The following is a 12,075-nucleotide window of genomic DNA, read 5'->3' as shown; positions in this document are numbered from 1 at the left end:
GTATCGTGCTTGGGCTGTGAGGGTTCTCAACCACATGGATAGTTCAAATGTGCTTATCAATGCTTGACCCTGAGATGTGGATCATCTAGGGCACATTAACATGTTGTACTTCTCTTGTTCGAATATGGGTTTGAAATGTAGATCCAACTTTCTAATTCACTTGTGGGATTCGAGCAGTTCGGGGTTGGGGGGGGGGGGACCACCACAACTCCTCTCTTCTCAAGAATCCATACATCTCTTATCCGTATATGGGTCAGCTATCTCTCAAGCACTAGTTTAGGTTCGGCCTCAATGGGAAAATAAAACAGAGCACCTAACAACATATCTTCAGAGACCAAGAACTACGATCCCACCTTTCATTCTGGAGTGATGGAGGGATAGTCTAATTCAAGCCTTTTTTCATGCTCCCAAAGGTCTGGTGAAAGTTGCAATCAATAGGATTTTTCCAATCCTCCCTTTACGAAAGGAAGAAGTTGAAATCATTTTTCCTTTCCGCAGGTACCAGGAGATTGGATCTAGCCATAAGAAGAATGCTTGGCTAATAAATAACTCACTTCTTGGTCTTCGACCCCCTTAGTCACTACAAACATCCCCAATCAGTCCAATGAGATGCAGTTTGACATTGCTTCACACCCAAAAAGAAGATAGCTATATCTGGCTTAAACTTGTTCGGACCTAGGAAAATAAGCTCATGAGCTTAATCTTACTTCACTGTCAAGAAATGAAAGAAGACTTCCATCTCCAAGTTTAACATAGTTCTAGCTCACTTCTTTTTGGGCTGGAAAGGAGGTGATCCAGCTGCACCTTCCAGTATAGCTACCTTGTTACGACTTCACTCCAATAACTAGCCAAACTTTATACTGCAGACTCTTATCCAAAATATACTACTTGTTTTTCAATATTTAACTTCAGATTCACTAAATCTAAATTATAACTTAATTCTAATACATACTCGGTGGATTTGTCATTTAAAAATTATTTTTTAAAAACATAAAAAGGTAAAGTATTAGTAGGCTTTGTTAAAATGAAGAATTTTTGGAGAGCCATTAATATATGCCCTGTCATGTCCATGGCCGTGTGATGCGCATGGGTGTTATCATTTTCTTTTAATGACAGAAGTTGACTTGAGAATTTGAAGGAACAAGCTGTCAACTACCAGGAAATTACCCACTGCGAGCTACCAAGAATCATGGTATATGTATTAGGAAACCTTTTACTCTGTTAAAGACCAGAAACCCTCCAGAAAATCCAAGGAATGCCGTAGAAAGCCAATGAGACTGCCTGCCAAGGAAAGGGTGAGAATATTCTTAGAACAACCTATAGGCTTGCTGGAATACAATATTCTTATAAGAAACCAAGGGAATACAATATTTAAGTTAAATCAATATAACCAAGCTTCTCTGCCGCCTCATCTCCATAGCCCTAGGATTGATTGAGAAAGCTTTTTTTTTTTTTTTCACTTAAGACAGAAAAACCCTTAAGAATCAGGATTGCCAAATGCAAGAAAACCCTCATAAAGAGGCTGTCGACCCTATGGATTTTTAGGAAACCTTTTCAAGCCCATTAAGGCCTAGGAGAGTTGGACAAGGGGCTGACCAAGCCAAGAACCAGCCAAGTTGTTGCCCTTAAGTCCTAGAAAAACCCTGCCCGTGGCTTATTAAAATTTCAGATGGGCAGCCAGCATAAGATAACAACCTATGCACATGTGCCGCCCCTCCCACTCTCAGATCCAACCGTAGATAGAAGCTGCCACCTATTTCTAAAAGGAAAATTCTACAAAATACACCATCATCCTACTCATATCACACTATGATGAGGTGGCATAGCCAATCAATCTTTGAATTTTTCTTTTAATAATATAAAGGAGGATCTAATGGTGATAAAAGTGCCATATTTTATATAGTGAGATGAAAGATGGATATGGGTGTGGTTTGTAGCATTACTCTTTCTAAAAAACAGAAAATTACCTTTAGAGATAAAGCAGGGCTCCTTCAATGGAACAATCGTTGCCAACTTCAATAAACCCTAGACTGTCTCTAAGTTGAACTTCTCTCCCCCTTTATAGATATATATGTAATAAACTCCTAACACAGCACCTAGCATGTCCAATTCAAGGAGTTTTTTTTTCTTGATAAGTAAAAATTTTATAAGTATCAATAGGTGTAACCCATGTATAGTAGATGTATACGCGAGAGAACACCTGCTGATAAAAAAATCGAAAGCCATTGCCCAGAGAAAAAGCGTGTTGAAAAAGAATATTCTGAATTCCTCCAGCGCATGTTCCTTAGCTCTGAAGTTTGTCATTTCTTTTCCTCCAGCTGCACCACAGGAGGCATATGGGAAACATCTTCCATATTGTTGCAATTGGAGGGATACCATAAGGACTTTTAAGATGACATGAGATCCATCACCTTCCCAAGCATAAATCCATCCTACCCCAACTCTACAAAAAATAATCCCAAAGGGCTCTAGAACCTCATAATGAAGTAGCAAGTGGTCCACAGTTCCATCATTTTTCCTACACATATAGCACCAGTCAATAGCAATGATTCAGCATTTCCGTAGGTTGTCCATGGTCAGGATCTTCCCTAATAGACTACAAAGAAGGGAACCTTGTAAGGCGACCAACTCCACCAAATATTCCTCCAAGAGAAGTGGTTATTATCCTGATTAGTGATGACCTTATAGAATGAATGGACAGAAAATTTCCCTTTCCTAGAGGGACTCCCTAACATCTTATCTACTTCTTGATTCCCTATTCTGGTAGAGTACATTAAGATGAAGAGTTCAATGACAATTTCAAAAGGTTTACACATGGAAACAGAATTTCTATTTTTTTAACACCATCAGAACTTTTAGCATAAATAGATTCGAAGACTTGCACAGATTTGATCTAAGTGATATATCATATGCGTGATTAGGTTGCTAAGCAATTCCTTGTTGATTTTAAAGCAAAGGAGCTTAGGTAAGTAGTATGATCATATCTTCATGAGTATAATATGTGCTTTGTTGTGCTTGAACCAGTGCTGTTCACCTATATATTACGTATTGTCATCTCCATTGTAAGCCCCGTTTATGAATCCTTGTTGGAATATAATGTAAATGCTTGTGGCTGCAATACTATGATTCATGTTTAAAATATCTGCTATGCCATGTTATGCAAGTATTGTCATTAGATTCACATAAATGGATGCCATGATATGATGAAAGCCATGCATACAAATATAATATGTCACCATTGATATCACGCCATGCAAATGCATAAGATATTTATTATATCATGTAATGTTGTTAAATGTTTCACATGTATCCTGTAAAACTTTAAGTCATGTGACTAATGAATAAAGCTATAACAAATATGGTACTAGCGCAAAGGTAAGGGTAAATGTGCAAGCTACAGAATGACGTGTAAATATGTGGTTCACCAGAGATATGTTACAAGCAATTAAGAGGTCTCCCTTCTGGCAAATGACCTGTGGGTCAACTGGCACCTCCCTTGGTCCTTAGGGACCATGGCGCCCTCAGTTGGGGGGTTTGAATCCACCTCTAACCTAGCGTTAAAAATTCCCTCTCAAAAAATTGCCTAAAAAAAACAAAGACAAGGTCCCTTGTGATCACAGGAAGTGGACCAGTGCACAAAACTAAAGTATGTTGGCCATAGCAACTGAAAGACAAGTTTAATATGTTATGCAAAGAACGTGTTGATTGCTTAGGTTTGGTTGTTTATTTGTACTTGAACACGATGTTAATTAAGTTATTGTTAGAATTCCCACACTTACCAGTTGGATGTTCTGTCTTATACGTTAGTTTTATTATTGTTGATTATTCCACATGCTATATAAGTAGAAGTGTGCAAGAACGTTTTCAAGGTAAAAACTTAAATTTAGTTATCTTTACATTATGATGTGTTATTTACTAAGTCTTCGATTCACTTTCGTTACTTTTCTATTTTTAATGTCCCAAATGATAATGTGGATGACAAACAGATGGTTCAGGCTTAGATCAATGTTGCAGATTAATCAAGAACACAAACTTAGATAACATCACATAGTTTTTAGATATATTAATGCTCGGAACCTCAAAGGACTCACAGCACTTGACATCCTTGACCAGGCTAAGGACAGTGCAGAAAACCGGCGTCTTGAAGCCAAGTTTGTTAAAGCCGGTGGCAGAAGAAGTATCAAATTGTTATCTCGTTCACCTGCGGAAGAAAGAACCAACAGTCAACGTCTGCCTAACATGCAGGGTTGCATTGCCACTGAATTGGAAATGCCCATCATGAATGAAATGGTCTCTCCTGAAAGCAAAAGCTCGCCTAGATTCAGCCTGGGAACCAGCTCCAGAATATCATCACCACAGTTTCAAGCTGGAGAGACATTCGACTGTGCAACATACCGAAGAGATTCCTTATTCCCACCTAATATGCGTCAACACAAGCATCTTAACAAAGGGCTCCAGGAAAATATAGGTGAGAGTTACACAAGTTACCGACATAAGCAGCATGCAATATACATGGAAGCATTGCAAAATGCTAGGAACACTATCATTCTAGTTGCCATTTTGATCGCAACAGTTACTTTTGCTGCTGGAATCAGCCCTCCTGGTGGTTTGTATCAGCAAGGAAAATCGAGAGGGAAGTCAATTTTAGGCGGAACGTTAGCTTTCAAGGTCTTTGAGATAAGCAACAACATTGCATTGTTCACCTCTCTGTCCATAGTGATTGTTCTTGTCAGCATCATCCCCTTCCGGAGAAAGTCACTGATGATACTGTTGACAGTGGCTCACAAGGCCATGTGGGTAGCTGTGGCATTCATGGCAACAAGTTATGTTGCAGCCACATGGGTGGTGATGCCACAAAGTAAGGGGACAAAATGGATGTTCGTGATGCTACTAGCAGTAAGCGGTGCCACACTGGTAGTGGTTTTTATTGTTCTGAGTGTGATGCTGGTTGAGCACTGGTTGCGGAAAACAAAGTGGAGGAAACTAAGAAAGGATAGCAGGGAGGGAGTTGCAGATCGGGATCCTGACATGGAAAGCCAAAATTCAGATGTTGAGAGCTCATACCTGCAAGGATATCACTCATACTGAATGTTTACACCTCCCAAATGATTGAGAAGAACATCCAGAGTGTGCACTTATGGCGGAAGAATACTGTAATGAAAAATGATATTTGCACTCCTAAGATACTATAAAAGTTCCGTGCATTTCTTTTGAAAAAAGTTGGTATATTTGGGATCCAGTACATCTCACTTTTTTTCAAAGTGAGTGTATGTACGAGATTTGCACACTCTAGATAATATCTAGGATTACTCTACCATGATTACAATCAAACACCTTGGAGTTACAGATGTAAAAAAAAGTCCTCCAACCATGGTGCGGAAACAAATTAAATACTTTAACCTCTAAGGTCAAAAAGTATTAACATTTAACAACCATAAACCATAGGATTTGTATGTGAAGCTATGTTGTATAGTAATCATTTACAGTGTAAGACTGGTAAATTTGGCGTATCTATTCTAAGTTTATATATAATTTTCTCAATCTGTCTATAGACCAAAAGGTTCCAGAGTGGTCTGGCATATTGTTTCAGTGGTAGTCACAACGGAACGTATATAGTTTTTCTTACTACTGTATTTTTTCTCCAACTGTTTTTATTACAACCCAGAGAATTAAAGGTATCTACAAAATCATTTTCTAACTTTTTGAAGAGCCCATCCACTGAAGTAATATTTTTTAAGACCAGTGATCAAACGCAGCACTACCACTACGGCTTTAAAAACCCATCAGAGTTGCGAGTTCATGAAGATCGATCCTCTTCAAGATAATTTGTAACCTCAATAATAATAATAATAATAATAATAATAATAATAATAATAATAATATCCTAGTCTCTAAAACAAATAATCAAGATACAAAGATCAATATCTCTAAACTACGTAATGGTCTGTAGCTAGCAGCATCGACCAAATCTTTGGTAGTGGTAAGCCTCAAGAAATTAAGATCATCGATCAGGGAAAACGTGATAGAGAACCCTCAAGAAAATAACATAAGTAATGTGGTTTAGGAAGTATAAATTTCAAGACTAAAATACCTTGAATTAGAAAACAGACTTTAGTATAGGAGTTTCTAATATTCTAAACTTATTTATTCTGTGTAAACACATAACATAATCAGATGAAAAAAGTTATTTTATGTATTGAGACGTGTTACGTCCACCGCTCCCAACTCCCGTTGGGAGCTATCATTAGGTAAAAATATTTTTTATTTTTTTATTTTTTTACATATATTTTTTAATACTTTTGAATATTTTAAAAAAAATAAAAAATAATATTATTATTAAAAAATACTTTTTTAATCACTAAATAAAAAAAAAAAAATTTAAAAAATCACAGCGGTAAAAAAAAAATAAAGGACACATGAGACCTCAAACGAGTTAGTAGGCCCTATGTCCCATTGATGGAGGGATCTTGGCCCATTCAAGCTACGGTTAGTTCGGAAATTTCTAAAGGGCATTGACTTGGGTCAGGGAAATAATAGATTCGGGTCCTACGAACTGAGATTGAAGAATGGACAACTCTACTCCGAAGGGGGTGTTTGTAACCAAGATTTTGTCGAGAGGAATGGTAATGTGCAGGAGAAAGGCTGGAACTTTGATGGAGGACCCAGAGGCAGAGGGCCGTGCGTTCCGTGGGTCCGTTCAATGGCGCCCTATCTATAGGCACAAGCACATACTATTAAAACAGGTGATTTGGGGTAGAGCTACTTACCTCGTGGTAGAACCACATTTCTCAAGGTACTTGCTTGCTTGATTTGCCGTAATGGGCGTGTGCATCGCATCGACCCCCCTTTCCATTCCCAACCTAAGGAAACACCATGGTAGAATAAAGATGGGTGTAATTGTGAATGGATGCAAGAACTGGGAAAAGCCTATGGTAACTACTATTTAATTTGTTGGCCGCCTTCCCTGCGGAGTGGTTAATTCTCTGGCTTGTAGACTGTGGGATGGTTAGGATTAATGGATTATGCGCCATGGCATATTGGGGAACAATCCCCCTCTTTCTCAAGGGGTAGCGCCCAAAATAGACTCTCTCCTCGAAGAGGTAAATTACAGAACTCCCCGTAATGGAGGGATATTTTGAGTGTGATAATGGTGAATGGACCACCATGACCATTGACCACCATGCATGTGGTGTACGATTGGAGGACTGAGACATGAGATATGTACTGCTTACTGTCAAGTGTTGGGACATTCTACTGCGGACCAACTCTCATTGACGCAGTGAATGAGGAAGATTAATGGGAGGAAGTTCCAAAATGCAGCAAAGGGGATTGATCCAGTTGACTCTTCCACTAAGGTATTGGGATAGCCGGAGCCCCATCCCTTTTTGAGGTACCCAATTCAGAGTCTACTATCAGCCTAACATCAAAGATCCAGCCATTCTGCCATGGCCGACACCAGTAACCCACCCATCCCCTCCTCTTATCTTCTTCACCCCTCAGATTCTCTAAGTTTAATTCTCGTTAATGGTCTTCTCACAGGTGACAACTATCCAAAAAGGCAAAAAGCCATAACCAAAGCGCTCAATGCCAAGAATAAACTTGGCTTTGTCGATGGCACCCTCATACCCCCTGAAATCACTAAACCCGAATATACTCAGTGGAATCAAACGAAGGATATGGTTCTTACCTGGATCCTCAACTCCATCAGCCCTTCCCTCGCCAATTCCCTCGAATACCATACTGATCCCCGTGCTGTCTGACTCGACCTCTCTTCCCGTTTCTGCCATGGAAACAATGCCCGCATCTACCACCTCAAACGATCCCTCTCCTCCCTGCACCAAAACACAAACTCTGTTCATGATTATTTCAACCAAATCAAACAATTGTGGGATGAACTTAGCCATCTTCAAACCGCAACTGACCTCAAAGATATGCAACGACAGGCTGATGATGAACGGGTTTTCCAATTTCTCCTTGGGCTCAACGAATCCTTTGCTCCCCTTCGGACCCAAATTCTGGCCATGGATCCGCTCCCCACCATCGGAAAAGTCTTCTCCATTCTGTTTCAAGAAGAGCAACAGAGGCTCCTCAACGTCCAATCCTCAGTCTCCGAAACAATGGCCATGGCTACCCGCACCACTGCTCGCCCACGGCCTCCTCTGAAGTGCACCGCATGCGGCAAAGACGGCCACACGCGTGACCGTTGTTGGACCCTCATCGGGTACCCACCAGGCCGAGAGCCACGCACCAACAAATCGAGGTCGTCCATCTTAGGGCCACCTCCATCGACTGCCAACCTTGTTTCTCTCCCTCCACCGTCGACTGTGAACCTGGTTTCTCTTCCTCCCGAGTTGTACCAGAAGCTGCTCACTCTCCTCGCACCACCGACAGCTTCGATTGACCCATCTCCCACCCCTTTTGCTGGTAACCTCTTCTCCTCCTCCGATTTTTCCTTCAATCGGCGTCTTCATTGGGTAGTGGACAGTGGTGCGAGCCACCATATCTGTCACCAATGAGAAGCCTTTGCCGATTTGAAGCCCCTTACCCATCCGCATAATATTCGGCTTCCTACGGGACAAGATATCCCAGCCGAAGGGCTGGGCTCTTGTCGGCTCTCCTCTTCTCTCACATTACAAAATGTTTTTTATGTTCCATTATTGTCCTTCAATTTACTCTCAGTTTCCCAAATTGCCATTCATAATTCTTGCCTTATAACCTTCTCTTCTAATTCTTGTTTATTTCAGGACTCTCCATCGATGAAGCCGATTGGAGCGGGTAATTTATGCAATGGGCTTTACGTGTACCGCCCCGAACCCACTATCATTTTTGCTGCTCAAACCACTGCAAATAAGACTCTATGGCATCAACGTCTAGGTCATCCTTCCAGTTTTAATATTCCCAGTATTTTTAATTCTCCTTGTAATCTTTCTGAATGTGATGTTTGTGCTCGTTCTAAACACACGAGATTACCTTTTTCTTCTTATGCAAATAAAAGTGATTCTCGTTTTAATCGCATTTTTTGTGATATTTGGGGTGGTTATCGCACCGCATCCTTATGTGGTGCTCATTATTTTCTCACTATTGTTGATGATTTTTCTCGCACAACATGGGTCTATCTTATGCGTTTTAAATCTGAGGCTTACACCCATTTAATACATTTTTTCGCTCTTGTCCATAATCAGTTTAACACCACTGTCAAAATTATTAGAACTGATAATGGACAAGAATTTCTTTCCCATCAATTTCAAGCATATCTACACACACACGGTATCATTCATGAACGTACCTGTGTTGAAACTCCCCAACAAAATGGCGTTGCGGAGCGTAAACACCTGCACCTTCTAAATGTTGCCCGCAGTCTTCGTTTTCAAGCTCACTTACCTCTATCTTTTTGGGGTGATTGTGTCCTCACCGCAACCTATCTCATCAACCGCACTCCTAGCCGGACTCTTCAAAATAAATCTCCTTTTGAAATTCTGTTTAATAAAACTCCCAACTATGATCATCTTCGTGTATTCGGTTGTCTTTGTTATGCTCAAACTCTCAGCACTCATCGCGACAAGTTCTCACCCCGTGCCACTAAATGTGTCTTTCTTGGCTATCCTAGCACACATAAAGCCTACAAGCTCTACAACCTTCAAACTCAATCCACCTTCTACTCTCGAGATGTCACCTTCCACGAACAAACTTTCCCTTTCCAAGACCTACATGAGACTCCATCTCCTTCCGTTCCCATTGTTCCTCTTCCCGTCCCTCAACCTATTATATCTCTTGACTCTCCTGTCTCTTCTGAATCTCTTAACCCTCATGCTTCTCCTATTTCTTCTGACTCTCCTGTTCCTCCTGATTCTTTGTTTCCCATGCCCTTGCCCAATTCCTCTCCCTCAGTTTCTCGCCCTTGTCGCACTATTACTCGACCTGCTTACCTTCACGACTATATTTGTCCCACTTTACATGCAGAGCCCACGGCATCTACACCTGCTTCGTCGGCTTCAAGTACTGCTCATCCTTTATCTGCTTTTCTTTCATACTCCCGTTTTTCTCCCTCACATATTACTTATTTGAATGCTCTTACATCTTGTACTGAACCCTCTTGCTATACTGATGCTATTCGCCACTCCCACTGGCGCGAGGCCATGACTGTTGAGCTTCGTGCTTTAGAGGCTAATTCCACATGGACTCTTGAGCCTCTTCCTCCTGGTAAGAAACTCATTGGGTGCAAATGGGTCTTCAAAACCAAACTCAAAGCCGACGGATCCATCGAGAGGTACAAAGCCCGGCTTGTTGCCAAAGGATACACTCAGGTTGAAGGCCTTGATTACCATGAGACTTTTGCTCCGGTCGCCAAAATGACCACGGTCCGCTGCTTATTGGCAGTTGCAGCTACTAAAAATTGGATTATCCATCAGCTCGACGTCAACAACGCTTTTTTGCATGGCGATCTTGATGAAGAAGTCTACATGAACCCACCACCTGGATATTGTCCTAAGGGGGAGACTCGCGTCTGTCGTCTCTGAAAATCCCTCTATGGCCTCAAACAAGCCTCCCGGAATTGGTTTTTTAAACTAACCTCTGTGCTTCTTGATGCAAGTTTTCATTCATCTCAGGCAGATCATTCTTTGTTCACTCTCACCACTTCCACCAGCATCGTCTTTGTTCTTGTTTATGTTGATGACATCTTAGTAGCTGGTAACGACCTTTCTCAGATTGAGCTTTTCAAGAAAATTCTCTCCACTCATTTCAAGACAAAGGACCTTGGTTCCCTGAAGTACTTCCTTGGACTTGAAGTTGCTCGCTCACCCACAGGCATATTTCTTAATCAGCGTAAATATGCCCTCGACATTCTCTCAGACAGTGGACAACTTGGTGCACGAACTTCTCATTTTCCTATGGAACAACATTTGAAGCTTACTACTCAAGATGGTGATCTTCTTCCTGATCCAGGCCTCTACCGTCGCCTTGTTGGTCGTCTCATCTATCTGACCATCACCAGACCAGACATTGTTTATGCCGTCAACACACTCAGTCAATTCATGCATGCTCCTCGGGTCCCCCACATGACTGCTGCTACTAGAGTTCTCCGCTACCTTAAAGGCTGTCCTGGCCAAGGTATCTTCTTCCCTTCATCTAACAGTACACATGTTTCGGCCTATACAGATTCTGATTGGGCCAGCTGCCCCATCACCCGCCGCTCCACCACTGGCTACTTCATTCAGTTAGGTACCAGTCCGATTCCATGGCGCACCAAGAAACAGAGCACAGTTTCCCGTTCTTCGGCTGAAGCTGAATATCGAGCTATGGCCGTCACAACCTGTGAACTCACTTGGTTAAAAACAGCTTCTCACTGATCTTGGTGTCTCTCATCCCGAGCCTTTTACTTTACATTGTGACAATCAATCAGCACTGTATATTGCACACAATCCCGTGTTTCATGAGCGCACCAAACACATTGAGATTGATTGTCATATCATTCGTGACAAAATCCGCTCGGGCCTCCTTAAAGCTGTCCACACTTCTTCACATGAGCAAATTGCGGATATCTTCACCAAAGCTTTAGGACAGGAGCTCTTTCATCATTTCTCGCGCAAGTTGAGCATTACGAACCTCCATGCGCCAACTTGAGGGGGAGTATTGACAGATTTCTACTTTCCATATATGCACCAAATCAAGGCTTCCACAATTCTTGTAATTAGCTTTATTTTAGGACTCAATCAAGATAGTCTACTTTCCTTGTATATATATTTCCTTAGCTAGTTCATTGTACTGCTATTTATTTGTAAAGCTCAATACGAAATAATTCAATTAAGTCCAATATTTCTCAATTTCTTCCCTCTTAACAGGAGCAACGCTAAGGGAACAAGCATAGTGTGTCTCTCTTACCCTAGTCAAGAATGGTGTCTCTCACTCCAAAGAAGAAGTGTTTGTTGGTTGATAAGAGTTACAAGACTTTGGTGGGGTAAACTTGATTGAAAGCTAATGGTGTTGGAGCCTTGGGATAAAAAATAGGTGATTGACCCAGAAGGAAGAACTTTGGATGCAGCTGACTGGTCAAACTTTCTAGAGATGCTATTCCAT

The 12,075-nt window shown here is 41.2% G+C and overlaps 2 protein-coding genes across 2 annotated transcripts; both read left to right on the top strand.

Annotated features, from left to right (window-relative positions):
• The first annotated feature begins 3,358 nt into the window (after positions 1 to 3,358).
• On the top strand, positions 3,359 to 5,088 carry LOC109004881 (ankyrin repeat-containing protein ITN1-like). The gene is made up of 2 exons (XM_035691567.1): positions 3,359 to 3,375; positions 4,059 to 5,088. The coding sequence occupies exons 1-2, from the start codon at positions 3,359 to 3,361 to the stop codon at positions 5,086 to 5,088; spliced, it is 1,047 nt and encodes a 348-aa protein (XP_035547460.1).
• A 1,679-nt stretch (positions 5,089 to 6,767) lies between these two features.
• On the top strand, positions 6,768 to 10,163 carry LOC109004916. Its single transcript, XM_018983620.2, has 2 exons — positions 6,768 to 8,424; positions 8,745 to 10,163. Exons 1-2 carry the CDS (start codon positions 7,932 to 7,934, stop codon positions 8,777 to 8,779), a joined length of 528 nt encoding a protein of 175 aa, XP_018839165.2. The 5' UTR covers positions 6,768 to 7,931; the 3' UTR covers positions 8,780 to 10,163.
• The last annotated feature ends 1,912 nt before the right edge of the window (positions 10,164 to 12,075 follow it).

This window comes from Juglans regia, chromosome 7 (assembly GCF_001411555.2).
Source record: "Juglans regia cultivar Chandler chromosome 7, Walnut 2.0, whole genome shotgun sequence".
NCBI classification, from domain to species: domain Eukaryota; kingdom Viridiplantae; phylum Streptophyta; class Magnoliopsida; order Fagales; family Juglandaceae; genus Juglans; species Juglans regia.
This window is presented reverse-complemented; position numbering and strand designations above follow the sequence as displayed.

Bases quoted from the DNA above. Each gene is read 5' to 3' on its own strand.
- LOC109004916 (XM_018983620.2), top strand. From the start codon at position 7,932: ATGCAACGACAGGCTGATGATGAACGGGTTTTCCAATTTCTCCTTGGG. The intron at 8,425-8,744 runs GTAACCTCTTCT...TGTTTATTTCAG, and splicing joins ATCTCCCACCCCTTTTGCTG to GACTCTCCATCGATGAAGCC.